The sequence below is a fragment of the Hemiscyllium ocellatum genome, chromosome 5, assembly GCF_020745735.1.
Source record: "Hemiscyllium ocellatum isolate sHemOce1 chromosome 5, sHemOce1.pat.X.cur, whole genome shotgun sequence".
Classification (NCBI taxonomy): domain Eukaryota; kingdom Metazoa; phylum Chordata; class Chondrichthyes; order Orectolobiformes; family Hemiscylliidae; genus Hemiscyllium; species Hemiscyllium ocellatum.
In genome coordinates this window covers 98,697,834-98,725,371 of record NC_083405.1, presented here as the reverse complement: position 1 = coordinate 98,725,371, position 27,538 = coordinate 98,697,834, and the positions used below count along the sequence as shown (strand labels likewise).

At 38.9% G+C, this 27,538-nt stretch overlaps 2 protein-coding genes across 14 annotated transcripts in view; one reads left to right on the top strand and one right to left on the bottom strand.

Annotated features, from left to right (window-relative positions):
• abi1a (abl-interactor 1a) overlaps positions 1-19,694 on the top strand; it is a 122,105-nt gene extending 102,411 nt beyond the window's left edge. For 2 of the 11 annotated variants that reach the window (XM_060825010.1, XM_060825009.1), the window contains 6 exons: positions 642-742; positions 1,545-1,619; positions 2,881-3,057; positions 13,638-13,724; positions 15,632-15,817; positions 18,137-19,694. In XM_060825010.1, coding sequence (XP_060680993.1) covers positions 642-742; positions 1,545-1,619; positions 2,881-3,057; positions 13,638-13,724; positions 15,632-15,817; positions 18,137-18,312 — 802 coding nt within the window. In that variant the 3' untranslated portion in view covers positions 18,313-19,694. The remainder of the gene's footprint in view (positions 1-641; positions 743-1,544; positions 1,620-2,880; positions 3,058-13,637; positions 13,725-15,631; positions 15,818-18,136) is intronic. The other 9 variants (XM_060825013.1, XM_060825011.1, XM_060825015.1 and 6 more) reach the window with 6 other exon arrangements.
• Positions 19,576-27,538, bottom strand: part of pdss1 (prenyl (decaprenyl) diphosphate synthase, subunit 1) — a 39,675-nt gene continuing 31,712 nt past the window's right edge. Inside the window, exons 9-10 of one of the 3 annotated variants that reach the window (XM_060825021.1) lie at positions 21,720-21,800; positions 19,576-20,066 (exon numbers count right to left, since the gene is read on the bottom strand). In XM_060825021.1, coding sequence (XP_060681004.1) covers positions 19,926-20,066; positions 21,720-21,800 — 222 coding nt within the window. In that variant the 3' untranslated portion in view covers positions 19,576-19,925. The remainder of the gene's footprint in view (positions 20,067-21,719; positions 21,801-27,538) is intronic. The other 2 variants (XM_060825022.1, XM_060825020.1) reach the window with 2 other exon arrangements.

Here is a 27,538-nt window from a genome sequence, read left to right as displayed (position 1 = left end):
GAGGGCCGAAGGGCCTGTTCCTGGGCTGTAAATTTTTTTGTTCTTGTTAACAGCTGTGGTATATTGAGTCCAGGGAATGAGTGAAGGTGTTGCAATCTAATAGACTGTAAGTTGTAGGCACTCTTATTTCACTTGAAGTCTTCCGGAAATTATATATCTTAATGGTTCAGTGCTTTAGTAAATGTCTAATTGTTGGTATATTATAACATTGCAACTTTTAAAAAGATTTCTTTCTAGTTTATTATTTGTGTGCTTTCATCTGGATTCAAGTTGAAATCCTTGGTTGTGACTTCGGAACGATAGAAACTAAAAGTATTGGCAAGCTGTACATGCTAGAAAATGCCCTGGTTGAGTTTGAGACCTTCACCAGACTGGAATTAGAGCAGTTTGACCATCTGAATGTTATGGAATGTTGAAATGGTGACCATTTTCTCTTTCAGATTCAGATCGAACACCCATTACTAAAATCATGTGTGCAGTGAGGACAGGATTGGCTTTGAATGTTAAATCTTTGGTTGAACAGCCAGCTGAGACTTAGAGCTTGCATGTAGACTTGCAGCTGAGAAACTGCAGCTGTTAGATCTGTAACTCAGGTGTTTTTTCTGTTACTTGATTGTGTTTTTAATTGTGCTCTTTTATAGTGGAAGCAGTGGAGGAAGTGGAAGCAGAGAAAATAGTGGGAGCAGCAGTATAGGCATTCCAATTGCTGTGCCTACACCCTCACCACCCACTCTTTTGCCAGGTCTGTACATGTCCAATATTTTACACGTTAATGGTAGATGTTAAGATCTTGTTTTAAGTTGATTTTTTGAATTAGTTGCCCTGTACTTTTTAACAAGTGGATATCGTTATTATAAATGTGGCAAATCCTAGAAGTATTGTCAGCAAAATTTCGAGATCAGTTATCATTGAGTCAATTAATTTAATCAGATCCATGCTGCTGAAAAACTATTGATCTGAAAGACCAATGGGAGCGTAGCTCAGCAAAGGGGGCATAGTCATTTGAAGGTGAGATGAGACAAATTGAATTGGTGGGTTGTGAATCTTTAACATGGTCAGGCCCAAATGTTGTTGATTTGATATAGAATACATTCAGGGTTCGAAATAAATGTTTGACTTATCCCTGGAATGGAGGATATGGCTAGCTGATGGAAAATTTGAGTTGAGATGAAAGATCTGCATTGACTGACTGTATTGAATGACCTGAACGCTTGAATGGCTTTGTTGTCCAATCTGTTCTTATTTCTTGCATTATGTATCTTGCAATTTTACAACTAAAACTATGTTTCAGGTCGAACAATGGGTTTGTAAGATGACCTGCCCTGTCCATGTCTTTTTGACAGTCTATTTCTCATTATGATATTGACATTCCATCACCACTCATTCACAAACATACAAATGTGGCATATGCATTTGCTGACATACTGTCGTCAATTTTATAATTTTGTCCAGTGGCTTTGGAATTCCTTATTTCTTAAAACTTAATATTTAAAGAACTGCTGGATAAATTTGTTAAGATGATAATTTGACTTTTTTTTTGTTAGCATCATATTCTGTCCCTGCTGGAGCCCCATCCCTGCCGCCACCACCACCTCCACTGCCAGTGGGCAGTTTCATAGGTGAGACTGGCTGCTGCTTGAAATGAAGCACTCGATGCATTTGTCCCTTCACAGCTAACTTAAAATCACTGTGGGAAAATGGTGTTGATTTTCCTTGGGGTGCAAATACTAAAACTTTGGAATGTTTTTGGGTTATAAGGAGCTATTTGTCATATTTCCAAATCTATTTTAATCCATGTTAGTGTATTTAAAGCAAGATCACTACTGAATTAAGGTTGATGAGCTGTCCAGTAACTTTTACAAGGATACGTTATTAATGACTAACTGAATATCTTTTTTGTTTTATTGACCAGTTTTACTTTTCTCAAATATTGTTTTTTTTTTTGTTGGAAGGTGGTTTCATGGTCAATGTATGAATGGCTGTAATTTTAATGTAGGAAGTATCAAACCAAACTCTAATGTTGTCCATTGACCGTACGCTAATTTGATTTTCTTTCTGTTGCTTTTTTCATCACCACCATTTTTCAATCAAAAAATATAGACACTGGGAATTGAACTTCAAACCTCTTTTGGTATGCATAACTTAGCCAGCTGCTTTAGCTTAAGAAGAAACTCCCCACCCCAGCCCAGAGTACATTTTTGCAGAGTTTTTGTTTACTGGATTTTGGGAAGTTTGGGGTTATCAGAATGCGGATGTTGTTTTGATTGCCCTAGTCATGACACTAACATGGATCAAATCCCTTTTTCCTTTTTAAATGCATAAAAGCTTTTAAAGGATTATTAATTTGACATTCAATATATCAATCCTTCTGAATTTAAGCTTTACAATTTTACTTTTATAAATAAAGCTTCCACTAATCTTTCTCTCTTGCTATCACCTTGATTGTTTGCCGTTGGTATTGGTGATGGTGTAGTAAGGATTAGATTCTTTTGAATCTCTGCATGCCTGTAGCGGCCAGGACAATGAATAAGGAATAGCTCTTCTCTTCGGACTACTGTGGAAAGTATGAGTAGCTTACATATCAATCACCTGAATGTTGTCGGATGTTTTTCCTGAAAATGCTGAATTGAATACAACCTGTGGCAGAATGGGAGAAGTACGACTTGTAAATGAGACGTTTGTGTCAATTTAAGTTTCAAGGAACTTGCAGGAATTTCAGATATTTCACAAGTGTGATAAAACTACAACATAATTTATCCCATTGCATTTTATTTCTCTTATGGCTGGTTTGAGGATCTTCCACTGATCGATACCTTTTCAGAAATTACGGAATAATGCATATTTCTCTTTTCTTCCCTGCTGTGATTTCAATGCTTTCAGCTGGCCCTGGTTCGGCTCCTGGCTCCCAATACAGTACAATGACCAGGCAGATCTCTCGGCACAATTCCACCACCTCTACAGTATCTTCGGGGGGCTTCAGGCGAAATCCTTCAGTGACTTCTCAATTTTCTGTGCAGCCTCATGTTAATGGTGGCCCTCTTTATGCTCAAAATTCAAGTAAGGCTTCTACTTTAATACTACTAAATGTACAACAGTTGTTGTATATTGAGCGAATTAAGGTCTTTCAGTTCATTTTCCTACATCTTTATTATCCCACAGATAATTATACTTTAGGTTCAGTTCTGACTTTAAATACACGATCTGTGTTACATTTCTGTTTGACCTACAGTTTGCTCTTGTCTTTTTTTTGTGATTGTTCAAAATTGAATTTTAATTTTTTTTACTTATTCTCCCTCAGAAGAAAATTACTATTATTGTTTGTCAAAGTGAGATGCGTTGTGGTAAAATTGATTTTTAAAGCTAAGTTTACTAGTTATATTTGGACTTGTTGCAGCAAATTAATATTGAGAACAGATTCTTAGTGCCACACCCACCCACCCACAGAAAACTGAATTTGTAGTTCTTTACATGGTTTGGTCACCAACAGACTGTGGAGAGGCTTTTTCTGCAGGATAATTTCCAAACTCTGTTTCATGTCTGATATTCAACAGATGATTCTGAGACAGGATGCTCGGAAGTCATTGGGGAGGAAGAGGGAATATCCCAGCAGGGTAACAAACAGCTGCTCGGTACCAGTTAGGCTTCCTAAACATTAGAAGCATGCACATGGCTGGATCACTATATTTTCAGCAGTGCCTATAACTGAGGAATTTTTGCAACTGTTATAATCTCAAACTACATTCTCTGACACGTCGTTTATAATGCATACACTAATTGCAGATTTGTAAAAAAAATTAACTATCTGAATTTTGGCAACTTGGCTAATCCTAAGCATTTGATTTGGCATCCATAACATGCTTGTATGCTATATTTGAAATAAACTGGTGAAATCCTTTTAACGCACAAAGTTTGATGGTTAGTTTCTCCATTTATAATTATGTAAACCTTTTTGACATCATCAAGTCATTTGAGGCTATCAAAGTTGCTCTTAGCAACAGTCATCCTAAGCTGTCCTTAAACAAAAACACCAGTTTTAACATTGGGAGAAAATGTAATCTCAGGTACTTTTTGCCATTGCCTTTTAAGCACTTGTATGAAAAACAAACTGTTAAAGCTGTGGTTAAATGAGTTGGCATTTCTGGTTCCACTCCAATCATTATCCAGGTAACTGAAACAGCCACACTTGTATGTTTCTAATGTGTTTTGAAATGCCCAAAGGCTAACTTTCCTGGGAAATGGGCATTGCTGTGAAGGCCAGCATTAATTGCCCTTGCATTGAATTAGCTTATAAGCCGTTTCTGGGTGCAGCTAAGAGCCATTTGTATTACTGTGGATCTAAAAGTTGCATGTAGACCAGACCAGGTAAGAACTGCAGATTTCCAACACTAAGGACATCAGTGTAAAATGCTGGAGTTCACAGCAGGTCAGACGGCACCCATGGGGAGAGAGCAAGCTAATGTTTAGAGTCTAGATGACTCTTCATCAGAGCTGAAGTAAAGTGACTTCACTTCACTTCAGCTCTGATGAAAGTCATCTAAACTCGAAACATTAGCTTGCTGTCTCCCCATGGGTGCTGTCTGACCTGCTGTGATCTCCAGTATTTGTTTTTAGTCCAGCATTTGTTCCTACATTAGTGTAAACAGGTTTTTACACCATCATTAATAGTTTATTGCTGATCTGAGCTTTAGATTTCAGGTCATTAATTGAATTAAATTCTAACAGCTGCCAGAGGTTTAGCCTGGTTCTCTGGATTACGAGCCCAGTGACATTGTCACTATGCCACCATTGCCCTCCTATCATTCAGCAGACATGCCAGGAGATAATGGGTTAAATGACCAAAAACCTTGAGTGGTAGGTTTTAAATGCCTGCACTGCTGCCTCACAGTACCAGGGTCCCAGGTTCAATTCCAGCCTTGGGCGACTGTCTGTGTGGGGTTTGCACATTCTCACCGTGTCTGCGTGGGTTTCCTCCGGGTGCTCTGGTTTCCTCCCACAGTCCAAAGATGTGCAGGCCAGGTGAATTGGCCATGCTAAATTGCCCATAGTGTTCGGTGCATTAGTCAGAGGGAAATGGGTCCGGTGAGTTACTCTTTGAGGGTCGGTGTGGACTGGTTGGGCTGAAAGGCCTGTTTCCACACTGTAGGGAATCTAATCTAATCAAATTCTTGGGCTTGGGTTCTCAGCAGCTGAAGACATGCTGTTCAATAACAGAATATTTAAAATAGGATGCAGACAGAGTTGAAGTTCAGATTGTCATTACAAGTGATAATACGGGATAAGTAGAAGTCCAGAGTGAAACCTAGCTGAATAGTAGGTTTAGTTTTGCAATTTTGTTCACCATGGTGATCAGTCATTGGCAGCCTCTTGCTAATCTATTCAAAACACTTTTCTCTTTTTTTTTTGTGTTCAGTAAACTTCAAGCCATTTCATGCAAAGCTATTTGAAACAATCATCTTATAACAAACATCAGAAATAAAGATTCAGTCCTTTATCCTCAACAACAACCTGACCGATACTGAACCTGAAGTGTCACTCTGTTTCCACTTTAACATTCCTTGTTCACTTTGCATGGCAATATCTGGTTTCTTTCTGGCAAGCACCTCTGTTGCTTAGACATTGAGTATGGAGTAATTGTAAAAGTGAAGATATTGGAATTAGGTGCAGAAACTAGTTAGGTGACCTTTTGTTATCTCAGTTTAATCAAATTAATGGAAGCCAATAACCTGGGTTAACACCACAGGGTCTAAGATTGGCTACTAATAATTAAATGTAACTAAATGTGGTCATTTCTGGCCAGTATAGCATTTAATAACTTTTGTGTAAATTCTTTGCATTTTTCTGACCATAAATAGACTCCACTGAAGCACTGACCTTGCTATTTTAAGCCAAAGCATATTAAATTGCCTTTTTGGCACATCAGTGTCATTTTAACAACTGTGTAATGTTTCATATGAAAAGATTAATTCACATATGGTAATTTCATAGAACTTAAGTTGAGGAACACTCAATCCTGATTTTTTTGTTCTCATTCTCAATTATTTTGTTCCATGAAGACTGACTTATCCTGCAGATTCACTGAGTAGGAAAAAGAACCTGCTTTCATGAAATGAACAAAAAACTTTTCAATAAAATTTCAGAGGATTACCAGTCAATAAAAAAACGAAGCATCTTTGTGTATTTGATTGCCATGGAACCAAAACTGTAGCTGTGATTATAGGGAAGTATTCATATTTAAAGTAGAGTAATGTGGAGTAGCACTACAAAAATGTATAATCACTCAAAGTTTCAATCAATTTTACATAAAGAGCAATATGTCTACTTATGATAGATTTGTGCATACCACCCTAGTAGTCAAAAATGCATCTATTTGGTGTTACAGCTGTTTTTTGAGATGTATGCCTGTTGACACATTTTATATGTTCCATCTTTCATGCTGTCTTCCATGTGTTCTCAAGAATTTGTTGCAGTTGCAAGCTCTGAGGTGTTAGTCTCTTTTAACTTTGTATACAAAGATTTAAATCTTTCTCAAATTAAATGACCAGATGCTCAATATTGCTTTTAATTTAAAAAGTTCATTTCAGTGCGGAAAAGTAACTCAAAAACTAAAATATTGCAGGTGTTGGAAATGTGAAATAAAATAATGCTGGCAAGACTCCACAGTTCAGGTGTCATCTGTGGAGAGAATCAGTTTCATGCAAGTGACCTTCCATCAGGGCTGAAGAACAGTTTATGTACCTTTTTTTTGCAATTTGTGAAATCTGTACAAGCAGATGTGCCAAAAGTGGTTAGAGAAATCCAAATTACTTGTATGGGTCAATTAGCTCATTTGATTGTATGTGATGCATAGAGATACAAGCAGCATAGATTCAAATCTTGCACTGGTTGAGCTTACCATGAAGGACATTACTCCTCAAACATTCACCTTGACTGACGCATAGTGACCCTCTCGTCAAACCACCAATCAGGTCTTTCTCTCTCCGCTCTCCCCACCCCCACACCCCCCCACACTCACTCCCGCACCCCACTCTCCAGCCGTGAAGGAAACCCCTGAGAACAAATGCTTATGTGGCAATTCCTAACCAATCCTAATACTTTAATGGATGTTGCATTTCTCAATTTTAAAAATTTCAATTTCTTGCACAAAACCTGCTGAGATGCTGTGCTAACCTGCATGCATTAATCTCTCCAGTATCCTCAATAAAAAGACATTTTTATGGGCAGCCAAGTGTGTGCTGTCATTTCCAGTACTGATGCTTCAGTTTGCTTTTCAGCAACTGTACCTCTCTGTGGGAAGCTAGGGGAGTGATTGCTAGGCTCCTTGCTGAGGTATTTGTAACATCAATAGTTATAGGTGAGGTGCCAGAAGACTGGAGATTGGCTAACGTGGTGCCACTGTTTAAGAAGGGTGATATGGCAAGCCAGGGAACTATAGAACAGTGAGCCTGATGTCAGTGGTGGGCAAGTTGTTGGAGGGAATCCTGAGGGACAGGATGTACATGTATTTGGAAAGGTAAGGACTGATCAGGGATAGTCAGCATGGCTTTGTGCATGGGAAATAGTGTCTCTCAAACTTGATTGAGTTTTTTGAAGAAGTAACAAAGAGGATTGAGCGCAGACTTAATCTACATGGACTTCAGTAAGGCTTTCGACCAGGTTCCCCGTGGGAGACTGATTAGCAAGGTTAGATCTCATGGAATATAGGAAGAATTGGCCATTTGGGTACAGAACTGGCTCAAAGATTGAAGACATGGTGGTGTTGGGTTGTTTTTCAGACTGGAGATCTATGACCAGTGGTGTGCCACAGGGATTGGTGCTGGGTCCTCTACTTTTCATCATTTTATCTAAATGATTTGGATGTGAGCATCAGAGTCATAGTTTAAAAAATTGCAGATGATAGCCAAAGTGGAGGTGCAGTGGACAGCAAAGAAGGTTGCCTCAAATTACAATGGGCTGAGAAGTGGCAGACGGAATTTAATTCCGATAAATGTGAGGTGCTGCATTCTGAGAAAGCAAATCTTAGCAGGACTTATACACTTAATGGTAAGGTCCTAGGGAGTGTTGCTGAACAAAGAGGCCTTGGAGTGCATGTTCATAGTTCCTTTGAAAGTGGAGTCGCAGGTAGATAGGTAGTGAAGGAGGTGTTTGGTATGCTTTCATTTATTGGTCAGAGTATTGAGTACAGGAGTTGGGAGGTCATGTTGCAGCTGTGAAGGACATTGCTTAGGCCACTGTTGGAATATTGTGTGCAAATCTGGTCTCCTTCTATCGGAAAGATGTTGTGAAACTTGAAAGGGCTCAGAAAAGATTTAAAAGGATGTTGCCGAGGTTGGAGGATTTGAGCTGTAGAAAGAGGTTGACTAGGCTAGGGTTGTTTTCCCTGAAGCGTTGGAGGCTGAGGGGGTGACCTTTTATAGAGGTTTATAAAATCATGAGCATGGATAGGATAAATAGACGTTCTTTTCTCTGGGATCAGGGAGTCAAGAACCAGACGGCATAGGTTTAAGGTGAGAGAGGAAAGATAGAAAAGAGACCTATGGGGCAATGTTTTCACACAGGGTGGTACGTGTATGTAATGAGCTGCCAGAGGATGTGGTGGAGGCTGGTACAATTGCAACATTTAAAAGGCATCTGGATGGGTATATGAATAGGAAGGGTTTGGAGGGATATGGGCCGGGTGCTGGCAGGTGGGACTAGATTGGGTTGGGATATCTGGTTGGCATGGGCGAGTTGAACCAAAGGGTCTGTTTCCATGCTGTACATCTTTTTGACTCTATCTTTTTCTTCCTGTTTCTGATAGTGTTTTTTTGAGTTTTGGCTTTAAAGGGTAAAGTTGTATAACTTTCCTGAATAAAAAGTGAGGTCTGCAGATGTTAGATCAGAGCTGAAAATGTGTTGCTAGTTAAAGCACAGCAGGTTAGGCAGCATCCAAGGAACAGGAAATTCGACGTTCCTGTTCCTTGGATGCTGCCTAACCTGCTGTGCTTTAACCAGCAACACATTTTCAGCTCTAACTCTCCTGAATGTTTTGGCTTTGATTTAATAGAAGGATGTTTAAGCTTGTTGATTGCCAATTGTCAGTAAGTCTGTCTAAATAACTTATCAAATGAATAAAAAGGAATAATTTTTGGTTGCATTTTCCCAACCTAATAGGATCATCTCACTATGGAGATTTTTAATCTTATGCTCAAATTGCAGATGGAGCTATGACTTTGACATTATTCAGGTTATTTTAATCTTTTAAAAAGTAGTCCTGTTGACAAACACTTTTTTTTCTTGATAATGCTGGTTTATGTATAAAGCCCATTTCTAGTGTTTGCTTGCTGAGCTGTAGGTTTGATATCCAGACGTTTCATTACCTGGCTAGGTAACATAATCAGTGGCGACCTCCAAGTGAAGCAAAGCTGTTGTCTCCTGCTTTCTATTTATATCTTTCTCCTGGATGGGGTTCCTGAGGTTTGTGGTGATGTCATTTCCTGTTCATTTTCTGAGGGGTTGATAGATGGCATCTAGATCTATGTGTTTGTTTATGGCATTGTGGTTGGAGTGCCAGGCCTCTAGGAATTCCCTGGCATGTCTTTGCTTACCCTGTCCCAGGATAGAGGTGTTGTCCCAATCGAAACCACCATTTCAACTGTTACCTTGCCAGGTAATGAAACGTCTGGATATCAAACCTACGCCCTAAACCTCAGCCTGAGCTACAAATATTGCAAAAAGCCCAATTCTATTAAAACTTAACCCTTATTACCAAGCGTACAGTACTACTTTTAAAAGAAAACTACAATCACTCCCCTCTATCACTGTCGCACAAAAGCGGTAATGTTTCTCTTTACTACTGCAACTGCACCATCCTGCTCACCTACTTTAATTGTATTCCTGACAAGCTGATCTTTCACTAATTCTAAACTTTCCTGCTTATCTTTTATCCTTAAAGTCATGCTTGCTTATTTAATCTATATCTTGTTTTACCTAATCTTAACCTAGTTAACAGCCTATACTGCAATATTTGCGCTCATTTGGTTTCTGAAATGTATATTAATCTTGCAAGACCAAATAAGGTAGTCACCCATCTTAAATTATGATTTGGAGATGCCAGTGTTGGTCTGGGGTCTACAAAGTTTTTAAAAAAAATTGCACAACACCAGATAATAGTCCAACAGGTTTATTTGGGAGCACTAGCTTTTGGAGCGCGGCTCCTTCAGGTGGCTGTGGACTATAAGATCGTAAGACACCGAATTCAAAACAGAAGTTTGCAGTGCGATGTGACTGAAATTATATCTTGGAAAAAGGCCTGGAATGTTTAAGTCTCTCCTTTTTTAGAGTGACCATGTTGGTATTGATTCTTTCATATGAAAATTGCAATTTTTTGTGACGTTCTCAAGTGAACTTGAACAATTGGTGTCATGTTGGCCCAAATAATGCATTGAAAATGTGAGCTTCCCTGTGAGGCTGTCTGTGTCACAATGGTCAGACTGATTCAAATCTAAAAGACAGATTTACATAGATCCATGCAGTTTTTGAGCAAAGTAAGATGTAATTCTGCAAGTACAAATTCATCCCACAAACTTGCATGTGTGTGTGGGGTTGGTGTGGTGGGCAGGTTGGATTATGTGAGTGTGAAGGGATAAAAGTCTGTGAGAGGGTGTGTGGAAATGTATGTGTGAGCATATGAGAGAGTCTGTGCGTGCCTCTGTCTGTGTGTATAGTGCATTGGGGTCACCTGTAGAGTGACATGAACTCCAGGTCCCGACTGAGGCCATCCCCATGGGTACCAAACTTGGCTATCAGCCTCTGCTTGACCACTGTTCATTGTTGCCTGTCCCGAAGTCTGGGATAATTTCAAATTTATTTCATGAGGTTTGTCTTTCATATACTCAACGATGTCCTTCCCTTGCAACTAATTTGCCTTATCCTCCTGTTTGCTGAGTGCAAATTAATCATGCTGATGGATATGCAAATTTTAAGCACCATTTTCAGTGCAGAGTTTCCTGCAGCATCCATAAAGTTCCATAACATGGACAAAGGAAGTATCATACTGATAACTGCCTACTACACTCCCTTAGCTGGGGAAATCGATGCTTCTCCCATGTTGAATGTCATTTGGAATAAGTACTGAGAAAGGATGTGAGATGTACTCACTGTGTGGACTTCAGTGTCCATGATGAAGAATATTTGATATTCAGTAATAATACGGAGTTCAGAAGGATGTATGTGGTTTATATAAAAAAAAGACCAACATAAGTGATGGAAAAACCAACCTTACGTTGACCATACAAATCTCCCTACAGCAGATGCATTCTGTCTGACAATATTGATAGGACTGAACACAGCATGGTCTTGAGATCACGCCCTATCTTTGGATGTTTCTAATCAACCTCTCCGGATGTTGTACATATTTCTGGAGCAGGTGGGGCTCAGGGCTGCTTTCTCAGAGGCAGCAACACCACCATTGCTGGACAAGAGCTCCAAGCACTGTAGTCTCATTGGGATATACTCTATTGTATCATAAGCTATTACTATTATTGCTACTTCTGATATAATGCTGAGCAAAATTGGGCAACCATGAGGTTTGAGAACATGAGTAGTATAATAGTATTCCCGTAGCATGTATAAACTTGTAGACTGGGACAGCTCTAACTGTACCATTACGATTGAGTGAAGAGACCAACCCAGTTCAATTAGTTTAGGAAAGCATGCCACAAGCATCACCAGTTATAATTTTAAAAGTCTGATTTCACTTGGTGAAACTGCATGCATCCAAGACTGCAAAAGCAGCATAATATTCACAGAATTGACTCTTGGATCAAATCAAAATTCTGTATTCTGTCATGAGTGGGACAATTAAACAATTAATGGGAGAACTAGACTGCACAAATATTTCCATCCTGTATGGTGTTTAAGTCTCGCGCTTGGTGCAAAACAGACTGAAACATTGGAAATCAGCTGCAGCCAGGAGGGTCCACTTCCTTTTGGCCCCCTCTTTGAGATCCTGATGCAGAATTAGCTGCACCAATAGCTGTTCCAGGGCAGTTACTGCAGAAGCATCCTCTAGAATCATAAAATTCTTATGGTGTGGAGGCAGGCCATTCAGTCTATCGATTCCACACTGACACTCTGAAGAGCATTCCACCCTCCTACCCTATCCCTGTAACTTTGCATTTCCTATGGCTCATCCACCTGACCTGTGCATCCTGGACACTATAAGCAAGGTAGCATGGTCAATCCACCTAATGTTCACATCTTTGGACAATGGGAGCAAACCAGAGTACCTGGAGGAAACTCATGCATACACTGTGAGAATATACGTCTCCACATACAGTCTACCAAGCCTAGAATTGAATTGGGTTTCTAGTACTACAAGGAAACAGTGCTAACCACTCTACTACCTTGATATGGAATATTCTAATCTGGAATTTTGTTCAAGTTTACTCTTTTCCAAAACAGGGCCAATCCAATCTTGCCATCAATCTATTCTAATCATAAGCAGTGTGATGGAGGCTTAGTTGACATTGCTGTCAATTAGTACTTGTGTGGCAATTTGCTTGCTGGTGTGTCTGCTTTCAGCTAGGGCTACTTTGTTCCTGAACTTTTAATTTCAATATAGACAAGAACGATAAATTGCAGCGATTATATCAGATGAATTGCCCTTGATATCTGGATAAAATCGAGGAGAAGTGTATGGCAGTCAAAGAAAGCACTCCCAAGCACAAAGGAAAGATGGTTATGGTGTTTGGAGGTGAACCATCCCAGCTCTGAACATCTCTGCAGGAGTTTCTTCTGGTAGTACCTTGGGCCCAACTATCCTCAGCTGCTTAATCAGTGACCTTCCCTAAGTGTTCATGATGCATACATCAATGTTCAGCACCATTTGCTCTGACTCTTATACTGAAACACTCTATGTCCATGTCTTGCTGCATATGGACAACATCCAGATTAGCTTCCTGATAAGTATCTCGTAACATATATGGCAGGCATTGATCATATCCAACAAGAGAGAATCTGACCATTGCCCCTTGATGTTCAATAGTATTCCCATTGCTGAATCTCCTACAGTTAACTTATTGGGAGTTACCATGAATCTAAACTGGTTCATCCATATCCACATACGGGCTGTAAGTTCAGGTCAGATGCTAGAAATTATTTTATTCACCCTTGCCTTCCCGATTCTAAGCCTATTCTGATTCAGTCTGTCACTTGAGTTTACAGGGCTGTTTGGATAATGCTTATTATTAATAACTTGAATAATAGTCATAGCTCCTGCTAACTGTTGGTGCTGAAAATCTACACCTTGTAAATTCTTGGGAAAATGGAACTTTTTTTATGCTTTACACTTCATCTTGGGTTAACTTGTTCATTGTTGCAGTGGAACCTTATCTACTACCATGTCAATTGTTTATTAATTTTGTTTGGGTGTGGACATTAAGTTGCTGATATTTCCAACTTGTAACGCTTTGGACTAAAATTCTTCTTTGTACAGTTTCTGACTTTTATTTCTTAGTGGAACGAGGTTGCACTGCATCATTAACTAATTGTATGGTCTCTTTGTGAGTCGTGCCGTGTCATTGACAGCTGCTTGTATTTGCCTTTCTTTTTTTTTATCCCTTCGTCATGGTGTTCCGATGTGCCTATGTTTATGCCAGCATCCTTAGCTCCGCCCCCTCCCCCTATGCCTCAACTGACTCCACAGATCCCCCTCACAGGCTTCGTGGCCAGGGTGCAAGAAAACAGTAAGTTCCAGTGGCTGCGTAGATGCATCCTTTTTCCCATTTAAGGACACAAGTCTGCATGATTTGACACTTTCCCATACTTGTTTCGGAGATTTCTTTGCTCCTGTCTTTGCTGTCATCACCAGCTTTATGCTTCTGTGTTGCTGAATGTGCAGGTGCAGACACTGTCTTCATCATTTAGTGACATGCAATATTCAGTTCTTATCAGCATACGAGTGTACTAGTTTTTGAATTTTAATTACCTCAAAAGATATGTTAGCATAGTATACCTGTATTTAAAAAATCCAGCTAAGATTACTGATTATTCAGAATATAATTGAAACTGGCTAAGTACAAGTACACAATCCTTTTCCAAAATGCTCAGGACAAGCTGGTTTTCAGGATTCGGAATAAGTGAGTGACGGTGAAATTAAAAAAAAATCTTACAGCAGACTCTCAGTACTATGGGCCATGAGAGAGAATTGAGGCCTGCCAGTGCTGCGCTACACCCACCCAGTCTCATCCAAGTGACTGGCATCGAGTGGGTGTGGAGTTGGGTTAACTGTTTGCACACCAAACAACCTTATTTATGAGATAAAAACTTCACAAAAACCTACGGATTTTGGAGCTTTTCAGATTTTCGATAAAAGCTTGTCTCCCTGTATTACTTGCATAAGTCCGATTAATACCTATTTATTTAAATATATTTCAATATTAGCCCCCATAGAATATTGACAAGTTGATATGCAGTTGTTAAAGTTTTTTAAAACTTGCTTTTGAGAACAGGTTAAACTCTTACCATCATTTTTTCCCCTCAAAGCTGAGTTTAGTTAGTTAGAATCTGCTTGCAGGTGGCCTGTTCTGCATATTGCATGTCAAATAATAGACTTTAGTGGAAGCTGTTGCAGTTGTCATTTCAGTGCATGTTTTAGAAATGTGAATTAACACAACCCTCTTGTTGATCTTGCTATATAGTTTCTGCATTTGTACAAATAAATTTAAGGTGTTATCAGTATAAAGCTATGAAAATACTTTTCAGTCCCCTGAAAGTATTAAAATCTAGGGAATGAAAAGTTGCCACCTGCTGGACAATATTCATTGTACGTAGTGATTATTGAGCTTCATTCAAATGGGTAAGACATTCTTTTACTCAGTGATATGCTAAAATAAATTAGCAGATTTGGAAAAACTTTGAGCACTGCATTTGAATGCAGTTTGTTTGAAGATTCCCAGACTTGCATCATACGAATTAGGTGCAAGATTTTCTATTTCCAACACCTCCAGAAAAATCTGCCAGTTTTCTTAAAGTAAGGATTTTGCTCAACGTTTTAGGATTTCTGTCAATGACCATTTTTAAATTCTAATTGTGCACATGTACATTTCCTTTCTTAGTGAACAAACAGTGCAATGGGTCTTTACTTTTTTTTCATTACAGAACTACACTTTTCTTTCTTTAAATTATCTAAATTGAACTTTTTTGTACCCATCTACATTAAAACAAAAATGTTACTGTGAACACTGTGTAGTTACTACTTTAAAACCTAATTGAAATGACATTGTGCAACTTTATCTTCATTCATACAGGACTACTTGAAATTTAATCAATTATTGAACAAGATATTTTTAGTTTACTGATCATTGAAGATCCATCCAATTATTACCTCAGATTAGGGATGCTCCTTTTATATTTAACTGAGGTAGTTGGATATAGAAGCATCTATGTGCACATTTTATTACATTTCATATAGATATTGACTAACGTGGCTCAGCATGGTCTGAAACTTCTCCATATTCTGCCTACATGCATGGTTTCTTTAAAAGCCTGCAATACAAATGCATGTGAAATTAATTTTTTCAGTATGTATAATGTGAAACCTGCTTATTGTGTTCTTTCTTGATTACGCTAATAAACTTGCAAACTGTTCCAGTTGCCGATAGTCCAACTCCTCCACCTCCACCACCACCAGATGATTTACCTATGTTTGATGAATCCCCCCCTCCTCCTCCCCCACCACCTGTGGACTATGAAGATGAAGAAGCAGCAGTCGTGCAATATAATGACCCTTATGCTGATTCAGACCCTCACTGGGCACCAAAGATTTATCTTGAAAAAGGTAAGCTGTTGGCTACTTTTGAAAAGAAAAATGTTTGTTGGAAGGTCTTTTGATTCATAGCTGTCCTCTTGAAATAACTGAAGTTTTTAAAGATTTATATTTGAAGTTTGATTGTATTTGAGGGTTTTGATGGTGACCCTTCCCCCTTCATGTGGATAAGCTAGTCATGCTTCTCTGGGTCTCCAGATGACAGTTTTCAGAGAGAACTTACATTATCCTGATCTATCTATTTAATGTGTGTAGTGACTGTTTCCACTCATTAATGAAATGTCATTCAACGAATTAAAGTTTTTTTTTTAAAAAAAAGCAAATGTTTGTGTGTAGTAGAAGGGCTCCATTAATTTTGTCATAAAGGATCATTTAAGTAGTGTAACGCTTGAGCACACATTTTGAAGTGGTGATGGCGATTATTAAAACAGCATTCACGACATATTTGATCAGGAAATTAAAAGTTCTGGCGTTGGGAAGGGAAGCAGGGAACTGGAATTAAGCCTCATGGCTCCAGTTGAAGATAGAGCATTGACATAAACATGATGCTTGATTTGACTTTTTGCATTATAGGTTAATAATCTTTTAAAAATTAAGACCTGTATTACCTTTGAAATATAACTGGAACATGCAATTCTTCGGAATTCTCCATGACTTCAGACTGTTCAAGTTAGAAAGAACAGGCAGATTTTCTATGCAGCCTGAGTGAATAACAGCTTTACAGAGTACTTTGGCTTTCAGTCTTATTACAAGTAGTTCTTCTTTAACGCTGGCTATGTTCTTGTGCAACCCCATGTTATAGTGTTGGCAAAGTGCAATTTTTCTAAGCGCTGTTTCTAATGTAGTCGTGTTACAGCCAACACACATTTTAAAAGTTCTGCTTTAGAAATAGTGTCCCCAGTTTGTCAGTTGTGTTATAACAGATTTGTGCTAATGAAACAAATGTTATCACTGAACACCCAGTAGTTCATCCTTTTGCCCAATCTAATCTGATGCAAGTAGGTGTATGATATTTAAGCAGTCATAGTTGGAGCTAAAGTAAATTTGCCTACGCAACACACTAAGTGCGGTGTGGTGGCACAGTGGTTAGCACTGCTGCCTCACAGCGTCTGAGACCCGGGTTCAATTCCCGACTTAGGTGACTGTCTGTCTGTGTGGAGTTTGCACGTTCTCCCCATGTCTGCGTGGGTTTCCTCCGGGTGCTCCGGTTTCCTCCCACAGTCCAAAGATGTGCAGGTCAGGTGAATTGGCTATGCTAAATTGCCCGTAGTGTTAGGTAAGGGGTAAATATAGGGGTATGGGTGGGTTGTGCTTCGGCAAGTCGGTGTGGACTTGTTGGGCCGAAGGGCCTGTTTCCACACTAAGTAATCTAATCTAATATTCATGTGCTCTGCTTTGTGCATGTTGGACTAGAGCATGAAGCTGAAGCTGAAGCACAATCTGCAAAACTCAAACAATTTCACTTGGCTTGGCTTTGAAGTTTCTGAAGATTAGATGGCAGGACAAAATACCTGTACCTGAGTTGTCAGGTTGAAAATCCACATCTTATCAATAGTCACAAAATTGGTTGGACTAGTCACGTGAGGTTGGAATGCTCAACACTTGCTTACCAAAGTCAGTCACCTAAAGAGTTTGGGTCTGGCGTGCTCTTATGGATGTCAAAGAAATCAGTCCAAGCACATTCTTGAGACTTAAGACGAAAATAAAAATCACCGTAGCCTTTTTGAAAATAAAGAGCATATTAGAGAGGAAACTGAGCCAGCTACTCCTCCAAAACTCAGCTGTCTGCAACAGCTTGTGCTATTTGCTGCAGAATAGTCTTAGCAGTCAGCTATGCACGCCTTAGAATATTACAAAATATTCCAGATGAGTGAAAATTGTAGATGCAGAAGATTGAAATAAAAATAAAGTGCTGGTGAAACGCAACTGGTCTGATCATGTCTGCAAAGAGTTAGCCTTGAGTTCAGAACACAAGGTTATGTTGGACTCTGTTAGCTGCCAGACCTGCCAATTTTCTCTGGTACTCACCCCAGAACATAGTATTGTTTGGCTTCTTGTGATTCTACCACAAAGAATTAACAATTGTTACTACCCATTTTGCATTCAGTAGCAGGAATTATTATTTATCTTGCATCTTTTCTTTTAACAGCTCATTTTGGTTGTAAATCAGAGTCTATTGCTTCGACTAATTCAAATTTAAGGGTTGTTTTGTATTCTGATAAGCCTTTAAATCTAGTCAAGCAGTTCTAATTGCATTGCTATTTAAGATTTGTGTTGTAAGATTGTATGTTTACTAATTTGTTCTTATTCTTCCTATGCTTTCTTCAACAGTTGTGGCAATATATGATTATTCAAAGGATAAGGATGATGAGTTGTCCTTCATGGAGGGGTCAATCATTTATGTGATAAAGAAGAATGATGATGGCTGGTATGAAGGGGTCATCAATGGAATTACTGGTTTGTTTCCTGGAAATTATGTGGAACCTATCATGCACTATACAGATTGAAGCAACAAGTGGCATTTTCAAGCTTTGTTTAATCATTGGCCAGTCTAAGAATTTTGGGGTGTGGCTTGATTTGGGGAGGATTAAGGTTTTTCAAGGGTGCCATTACTTTTCAGTTCAGCGTGGAAACTGACACTGAATTAGACTGAAAATTCAACAATGTTCAAACTGAGACAATAAGGTGCAAGTGCTGGTCAAATTTTCTTAAGACTTACGGTCATTCCTAAAATACAACTAGTGCTTGTTGATAGCATGCATAAAAGTACACAAATTTCTGTATTGTAGTCAAATAATTTTTAACCTAAAATGCTTCCAATATGTTGTAATTTTCAGTTAATCTGTGAGCACCTCAATTGTAATCATGAACTGTCACATGAGTCTATAAAGAACATTTGTGGATGAGGCTTGGGTATCTTCTAATCAAAGTACATGTTGTTGATTTGTACTCCAGGTTAAACATTTTATATGAATAAAATTTACATAATGGGGAAAATCCATCTGTAGTCAAAAGTGAACCAAAGTGGAGTTTGTCAGTTCATTTGTACAATGGAAATTGTCTGGATCATTGGCTTTATATAGTCCTGGTAAATCTTACTGAACAATTTACTAACTTTTTTAGAATGTTAACCATTTAACATCTTATTAGTTATGTTCTAAACTAGATTCAGGCAATTCTACTGTACAAAGTCAGTTTCTAGGACAGATTTTACTTCCGATACATCCTGTGCCTCAGGCCTGATCAACTATGCTTTGCTATTTGCTTTGGAAGACAAAAGTATAATTTGTTTCAAGGGGTTATTACTAAATTCTCAGTGTATTTCAAGCTACAGTTTTTGTCCCCAATCAGAAAATCAGTGTTCAGCTGTGTTTCTCCTGTGTTCTGTTTAATTGTTCTTTGCAATTCTTCATGCTTCAAGTGTTGAGGCTAATAAGAAACCAAGAATCTTATTTTGTAAATTAATTTGCTATTAAAATAGAGAAAAAAGGGGCACATTGTGCCTTGTTGCTAAAGGGGATAAGGATGGCAATAAAGCAGCATCCTTTTTGTGGAGAAGCGCTAAAATTTCTTGCACCACAATTTTCTAATCTTATTCTAGAAGCAGTGCTCTAGTCTGATTTAGCAAAGTTATGTACAAATAAAATTAGTTAAATTTATTTGCTTTTAAAAAAGATGTCCACTCTTGAAAGGACATTGTGGGGGCCAAACATTACATAATCTGAGGTTTTCTTATTAACTTCTGCCTTATGATTGTAAGAAGCTTTAACATTGTGAACTTTCATTCTCTTCAAACTTAAACTGAAAATGCATTCCTTTAATTTGTATATAACCTGTTACAATTGTATGTACAGCCTTTTATAATAAATCATTCTCAGTATATAAAAAATTTTCACACTGGCACTAATCAAGGTTTTTTGCAAATGGAGTTAATGGTCACAAGGTCAAATGTTTGGATCAGATTCATTAAAGACAAAGACCCCATGTATTAGGCTTTATGTACATGGTTAGTCCTAAATGTAAACAGTTCCCACTGATTTCCTGGCTTAGTTTGGAATTCTTGATACAGGTTCAACATGTGTTTTCAGTCTGTCTTAAAGGAGTGAAGCAAACTTGACTCTCACTTGTTTCGAGTTAATACAATTTCTGCAAGTTGAATCAAGGCATCTCTCTCTGGTGAAGGACGCAGCATAGAAATGTGTCGAGCAGCTTCTTGACCGTATTGATGAGCAAGATAGCACGTTTGCTGAACACCGTCACTCTAAATGAAAACAATTTAGTTAGCAGTCAAATTGAATTACCACCTGCTTGTTTTTTAAAAAAAAATTGGTATGGAGCTACCATTTCCTGTCTGCAGTAAAGTTAATTTTACTTTCTCCTGTAGCCCAATTTAAAGGGATGCACCCAAGTTGGTGTAATGTTAAATTTACAGGAATCCTGTTTAAGCTTAGCTTTAGCCAGTTGAGAACTAAATAGAATCCTAAATAGAAAATTGCAGAACTGCATTTTAAGTCTGGTAACATGCCAGACATAATTAAAACCAAAAGTAATCCGTTTTGGTGAAGGTGGTGGTAATGTCATTGGACTTAATTCTGAGGACAACAATTTAAATTCAATGATAACTAGAATTAAAAGCCATGCTAATGGTAACGACATAATCAGTCATTTATAGTTGACTAAATGTCCTCAGGGAAGGAACTATTCTGTCCTCACCTGGTTTACCTGACATGTAACTTCAGACATCGCAATGTGGTGACTTTAAACTGTTGTGTGAAATGGCTCATAAGTCACTCAGCTATTCAAAATGCTACAAAGTTACAAATTTGATGGGTTAAGAAATGACAGTATGCAGCTTGTAGACTTTATCATGCTCACTAACATTCAGAAGTTTGTGCCAGAATTGGGAGAATTGTCCCACAATCTAGTCAAGCACAGCCTAATACTAAGACTGTTCCAGATACAAGTGGCAGCACTGTGGAATACAGTTAAAGTTGCTTGGGACCCTTCAACTTTGAAATTTCATGAGAGATCAAAGTCTAGAATCAAACACTGAAAGGGAAATGTCATACCATCCTTTCCTGAATTGAATCAGTGTTGTGACAATTAAAAGCAGCAGTGAAGTTGGAAAGGGCATCATGAAGTTCCCAATCAATGTCCATTACCAAGAGTTGCTCAGTCTCATAACTGCCAGACTAAGTCTGCATCAGCTTATGTCCTTTGGCTGTCAGTTATGAAAACCAACTTAACTCTCACTAATCTACTTATTTTGGATAGCAGTAGTGATAAGTGACTGCTGTACTACCCTTTACATTATGACAGATTTATATTCAACATGTACCATTGCTGAAGTAAATGGAATAGATTTTGAAAACATAGAGCATGTTAACTGAATATCTGAGGCACTATGGCCATCACTTCAAGACTAAACTTATGCCTGTCATTCTCTACTATTGCCATCAAGGAATGAAGTAACCTTGGCTCAAAGTAAAGGCAGAAGGGCATAGCCGGTAACAAGTAGCCACAGCTTCATGTAAGGGCATTAAAAGTAATACACAAGACTGTCTGTCTGATTTATACTGGAGAGAAACCCCTGATGTATTAAAGCCATTCATTTATGGTTCCAGCATCTAGTACATAACCAATTCTAACACCATCTTCAAAAGTATATGCAACAGTGGAGACTTTGAAACCTGGGATGAGATGCTGAGAAAGTTTAAGGAGGCCACTTTAATATTTTAGTAACAATATGATGTAGTTGTGTTATTGTAATAAATCGTGAATCTTTGATTCATTCTGGGGTTTCCATCATGAGTTTCTTCCTTCTGTGAGAAATGGTTCATGCCATATTTAGATTTGTTTACACTGTACAATGACAAGTCCCAATTTATATGCTTAATATTTTGTACTTCCTTACCTGTTGTACATATTGCCATGCTTTATCTACATCACCATCCACACTGAAGCGTCTCATTATTAGGGTATGTAATTCAGGAAACTTGGGAGAAAAAAGTACAATACTTATTCACATGTATTGGTGCCTTATAAAGATAAGTTCATACATTTTCATTTCCTTAAATTGCACTGAACTCTGATTACCTGATTGGCCCTGGTAAGTAGAAAAAAGTGAGGACTGCAGATCAGTCAAAAGGTGTGGTGCTAGAAAAGCACAGCTGGTCAAGCAACATCGGAGGAGCAGTAGAGTTGACATTTTAAGCATAAGCTCTTCAGGAATGCTTATGCTCAACGCATACTCTCCTGCTCTTCTGGTGCTACCTGGCCGGCTGTGTCTGTTCAGTACTGCTCTTTTTGGCTCTGGTAAGTAATGTTGCTATGATAGCAGATGGAGAGTACTGAATTTTTGAAGAATGATAGTTTGCACAAATTGTGAGACTTTCAGAATTGCTAATTAAGTTACTGGTGAAAAGAACACTGCTATGATACAGCAGATCTTCAATGCCTGTTGCAACAATGCTTCAGTTGCCAGATTAGATCCATTCCTCAGCTTGAAAAATGTTCATGAGGTTAAGGCTTGCTGATTTTTAAAGCCAGATTAGTTGTGCATCTTTGTTCTGAATATAAATTGCACATAGAATTCCTTAAAGTAGAATTCCTTAAAGATGTGATCTTTAGTGATTTGACTCCAGTTTAATTCATTAACTATTCTAATTGTGCATGTGAAGCCTGCAAGAGGGAGATTTTTAACATCAAACTGGAGAAAACCATTCTTTGCCACTGTGGCTGATCTGTACACTAATTCCATTATTCATCTGCATCCATGAGGATTTAATAATGAGATGAGTACTCTAGGTTTTCACCACTTTATCTAATGAAATCAAGCACTTGCTTCATACAGAGTTTACTTGTACTTTTTCTAGATTCCCCATAAAGAGAACTGGTGTTATCAACTGTCTATACCAGATATTACCTTTTGACATTTCACAAGAAAATATCATTAATATTTAGGATGGCTGAGGATTATTCCAGTTTGCAAGATCACAAATTATTTAATACCCAAGTGAGAGGCTCATAGGCGTTTATAAACATTCTAATAAGGAGCTTCTCTGGGATGCCAGGGAGGAGATTGTAGAACCTTTGGCTTTTACAATATAAAGATCATTGTCGATGAGAATAGTGCCAGAAGACTGGAGGATAGCAAATGGTGTCCCCTTTCTCAAGAAGGAGAGTAGAGACAACTCTGGTGATTATAGACCAGTGGGCTTTCCTTCGGTTGTGGATAAAGTGTTGAAAAAGATTGAGGATTTATCATCGAGAGGAATGAAAAAGAGGATAGTCAACATGCTTTTGTTAAGGGTAGGTCGTGCCTTGCAAATCTTAGTTCTTTGACAAGGTGACCAAACAGGTGGATAAGGGTAAAACGGTGGTTTGAGAAGATTACCAGCAGTAGGCTATTGTACAAAATATGGACGCATGGGATTGAGGGTAATTTTAGTGGTTTGGATCAGACATTGGCTAACTGAAAGAAGGTATGGGGTGGTGGTTGATGGGAAATGTTCATCTTGGAGTTCAGTTATTAGTGGTGTACCACAAGGATCGGTTTTGGGGTTACTGTTTCTCTTTTTATAAATGACCTGGATAAGGGTGTACAAGGATGGTTAGTAAAACTGCAGATAACACTAAGGTTGGTGAAGTTGTGGATAGTGCTGAAGGATGTTGCAGGTTACAGAGGGACATAAGCTGCAGAGCTGGGCTGAGCTGAGGTGTGGCAAATGGAGTTTAATGAGGAAAAATGTGAGGTGATTCACTTTGGAAGGAGCAACAGGAATGCAGATTACTGGGCTAATGGTGAGATGCTTGGCAGTGTAGATGAGCAGAGAGATCTATGTCATGTGCATAGATCCCTGAAAGTTGCCATCCAAGTTGATAAGGCATACAGTGCGTTAGCTTTTAGTGGTAGGGGGATTGAGTTTTGGAGCTATGAGGTCAATGTTGCAGCTATACAAAACTGGTGTCGCCACATCTGGAGTATTGCGTGCAGTTCTGGTCACTATTGTAGGAAGGATGTGGAAGCTTTGGAAAGGGTTCAGAGGAGATTTAAGAGGGGGTTGTCTGGTTTACAGAGAAGGTCTTATGAGGAAAGGCTGAGGTACATGAGGCTATTTTTGTTAAAGAAGGTGGTTGAGAGGTCACTTAATTGACGAGATAATCAGGATTAGATAGGGTGGACAGTGAGAACCTTTTTCCTCTGATGACGAGCATGAGGGGACATAGCTTTAAAATGAGGGTGTTGTGTTACAAGGAGGTAGAGAGGTGACTTAATTGAGACAAAGATAATCAGAGGATTGGATAGTGATGGCTCGCATGAGGACAAATTTAAATTGACGCATAGTAGATATAGGACAGAAACCATAGGCAGTTTCTTTACTGTGTAGTAGGGGTGCAGAACACCCTGCCTGCAAGAGTAGTAGACTTGCCAACGTTAAAGGCATTTAAATGATCATTGGATAAACATGGATGAAAATGGTAGGTTAGATGGGCTTCAGATTGGTTTCACAGGTCAGCACAACAGGTCTGTACTGCACTAATGGTCTACGTACACACCATGGTAATGGCAAGAAGGAAGTTCCAGGACTTTGACCCACTGACAGTGAAGGCACATGGTTAGAAGTTCAAGCCAGGATGTGCCTTGCGATGAACCCATTAGTGGTGGTAATGAGAAATACAATCTGCTGCCTATTCTAGGTGGTCGAGGCTACTGATTTGTAAACTTTCAAAGAGATTTGATGTGGTGTATCTTGTAGATGGAATTCAGTGCTGCATTGTCAGTGGGATTGTGTGGAGTACTTTGTCCACAAAAATATAAAAACAATGCTAGAGAAACTCAGGAGGTCTGGCAGAATCAGAGGAAACAGTTGCTATTTAGAGTTTAATGGACATGGATGTAGCTGGTGGGCAGGCTTTGGGGAGTTGTAATTGAGTTACTTGAATTCCCAGCCTCCCACCTGTTCCTGTAGCCATTATAGCTGGTCTAGTTTTTGCTAGTGAATGGTATCCTCCTAGGATGTTAATTGTGAAGGCATAAATTATGATGATGCCATTGAATGTCACGGACAAATGTTTGGACTCTCTCTCTCTTTAGAGATAGTCATTACCTAGTACTAATGTAGCATGAATCTTCATTGCCACTTCTCAGGCCAAGCCTGGATGTTGTCCAGGTCTTGCTAATTTGGATTGCTTCAGTGTGAGGAGTTGCAAATGGTGTTTAACATTGTGCAAACATCTCCACTTTTGACCTTATGTTGGAAAGATGGTCACTGATTAAACAGTCTGATAGTTGGAACACTACAGCAAAGTTGTGAGACTGAGGTCGTTCATGTCCAATAACCACAACCATTTAGCTTTTGAGATGGCTTTGCCTCTAACTTTAGCAAGTGTCAGACATTAGTAAAGAAGCCTTCCAGGATTAACCTGGTAAGCATGTCATATTGGGATAATAGTAACCACTGGTCTTTAGCAACCGTTAAGTCAATAATAGGTGGTCCGTTCAGTTTCATTTGTTTTTGACTTTGCTGTGTTGATTGCATATAATGGAGTGACTTGCTAGGCAATTTGCAAATTAACCATATTCCTAAAATCTGGTTATGAACCAGATTATTTTGACTGTGTCCTTACTTAATGGTGTAAGGTACTAAGATAGAGGATCAGCCACAATCATGCATTCACGAGGGCATTGGAAGATTTTAAATGGAAACAATATGAAAAAAATGAGCATTTAGCAGGAGAATACTTGTTTAGTATCTCGTCTCTCCTGTGAGAAAGCCATTTGGCCTAACATGTCCACACCAGTTTTTCAAATAAACATCGGGCCTTGGCAACAATCTCTTGCTATTTGCTCATATCATCTGTTCATATTGTTTCCATTTAAATCTTGCAATGCCCTCGTGAATGCCATGATCGTGGTTGATCCTCTATCTTTGTCCTTACCTAATGGGTGTAAGATATTCAGTCAAAATAATCTGGTCCATAACCAGATTTTAGGAATATGGTTAACTTGCAAATTGCCTATTGAATCACTCCATTGTATGCAATCAACACAGCAAAATCAAAAACCAATTAAACTAAGCGGACCACTGCTATTGACTTAGCTTTTGGTTACTATTATCCCAATATGACATGCTTACCTAGTTAGCCCTAGGTTAACATCTCTAACTTTAGCACTTGTCAAACTTTAGTAGAGATAAAGCCATCTCAAAAGCGGATTGTTGTGGTTATTGGATGTTAACCACCTCAGTCCCAGGATTTTGCTGCAGTGTTCCTCTGTGCGGTGCCCTAGTTCTAAATATCATTGACCAACCTTCCATAAGGTCAAGTTGGAGAAGAATATGGAAGAAAGAACATGGGGAAACAAAGTGAAATCTTAATGTCCATATTACAGAGATGGTGCTGGATGCTTTAAAACTCAAAGGTGGATAAGTCGCCAGGACCTGATCGGGTATACCCAAGAGTCAATAGATGTGAAGCTGGGACATCACAGCTGCTCAGACAGCATCAGAGAAGCAGGAAAAGTCAATGTTTTGGCCCAAAACAGACTTTTCCTGCTCTCAGATACTGTCTGACTCTAGCTTCCAGCACCTGCAGTCCTTACTGTCTCCAGCTGTACCTTTAGAACTCTGTGGAAATTGAGGGCAGTAATTGTTGGGCTGCTCACTTAGATATTTTGTATCATCGATAGCCACAGGTGAGGTGCTGAAGACTGGAGGTTGGCTAACATGGTTCCATAGTTTCAGGAAGGTGATAAGGCAAAGCTAGAGAACTACAAACTGGTGAGTCTGATATCTATGGTGAGCAAGTTGAATGGATCCTGAGGGACAGGAATTCCAATTATTTGGAAGGGCAAGGACTGGAAAGTGTTGCTGAAAGTGGAGTCTCTGGTAGATAGGATAGTGAAGGCAGTGTTTGGTATGTTTGCCTTTATTGGCCTGTGCATTGACTGTAGGAGTTGGGAGATCATGATGCAGCTGTACAGATCATTGGTTCAGCCACTAAGGAATACTGCATTCAATTGTGGTCTCCTTCCTATCGGAAAGATATTGTGAAACTTAAATTAGAGAAGGTTTACAAGGATGTTGCCATGGTTGGAGGGTTTGAGCTATAGGGAAAGACAATAGGCTGGGGCTATTTTTTTCTGGAGTATTGGAGGCTAAGGGTGACCTTTAGAGGTTTATAAAATCATGAGGAACATGGATAGGGTAAATAGCCAAGGTGTTTTCTGCAAGATGGAGGGGGTGTCCAAAACTGAAAGATAGTAGGCTTTAGGGGTGTGTGTGGGGTGGGTAGGTTTGAAAAAGGTACCTAAAGGGCAACTTTTGCCACACAGCAAGTGGTATCAGGAGTGGTGGAGGCTGATACAATTACAACATTTTTAAAGGCATCAGAGGGATATGGGCCAAATGCTGGCACATGAGACTAGGTTTATTTATTGGCATGGATGAGTTCGACCAAAGGGTCTGCTTCCATGCTGTACAGCTGACTGCACCAGAATACTGCTATGATTCTGAGATATTGAAATGATATGGAATTCAAACGTAGAAAACAGCTAGCTCTATCAACTGCCATGGTTGGGATATTGGCTTCACATCCTGAGTATTAACTGAAGTCTCTGGTCCAATGACTTTACTATTTGTTATCCACTCCTTTTCCTGCTTGCCAGGCTAAAATTTCCATCAGTCATTTTATTTAGTTATGCTTTCAGGGCCACATAGTTATTTTATACAG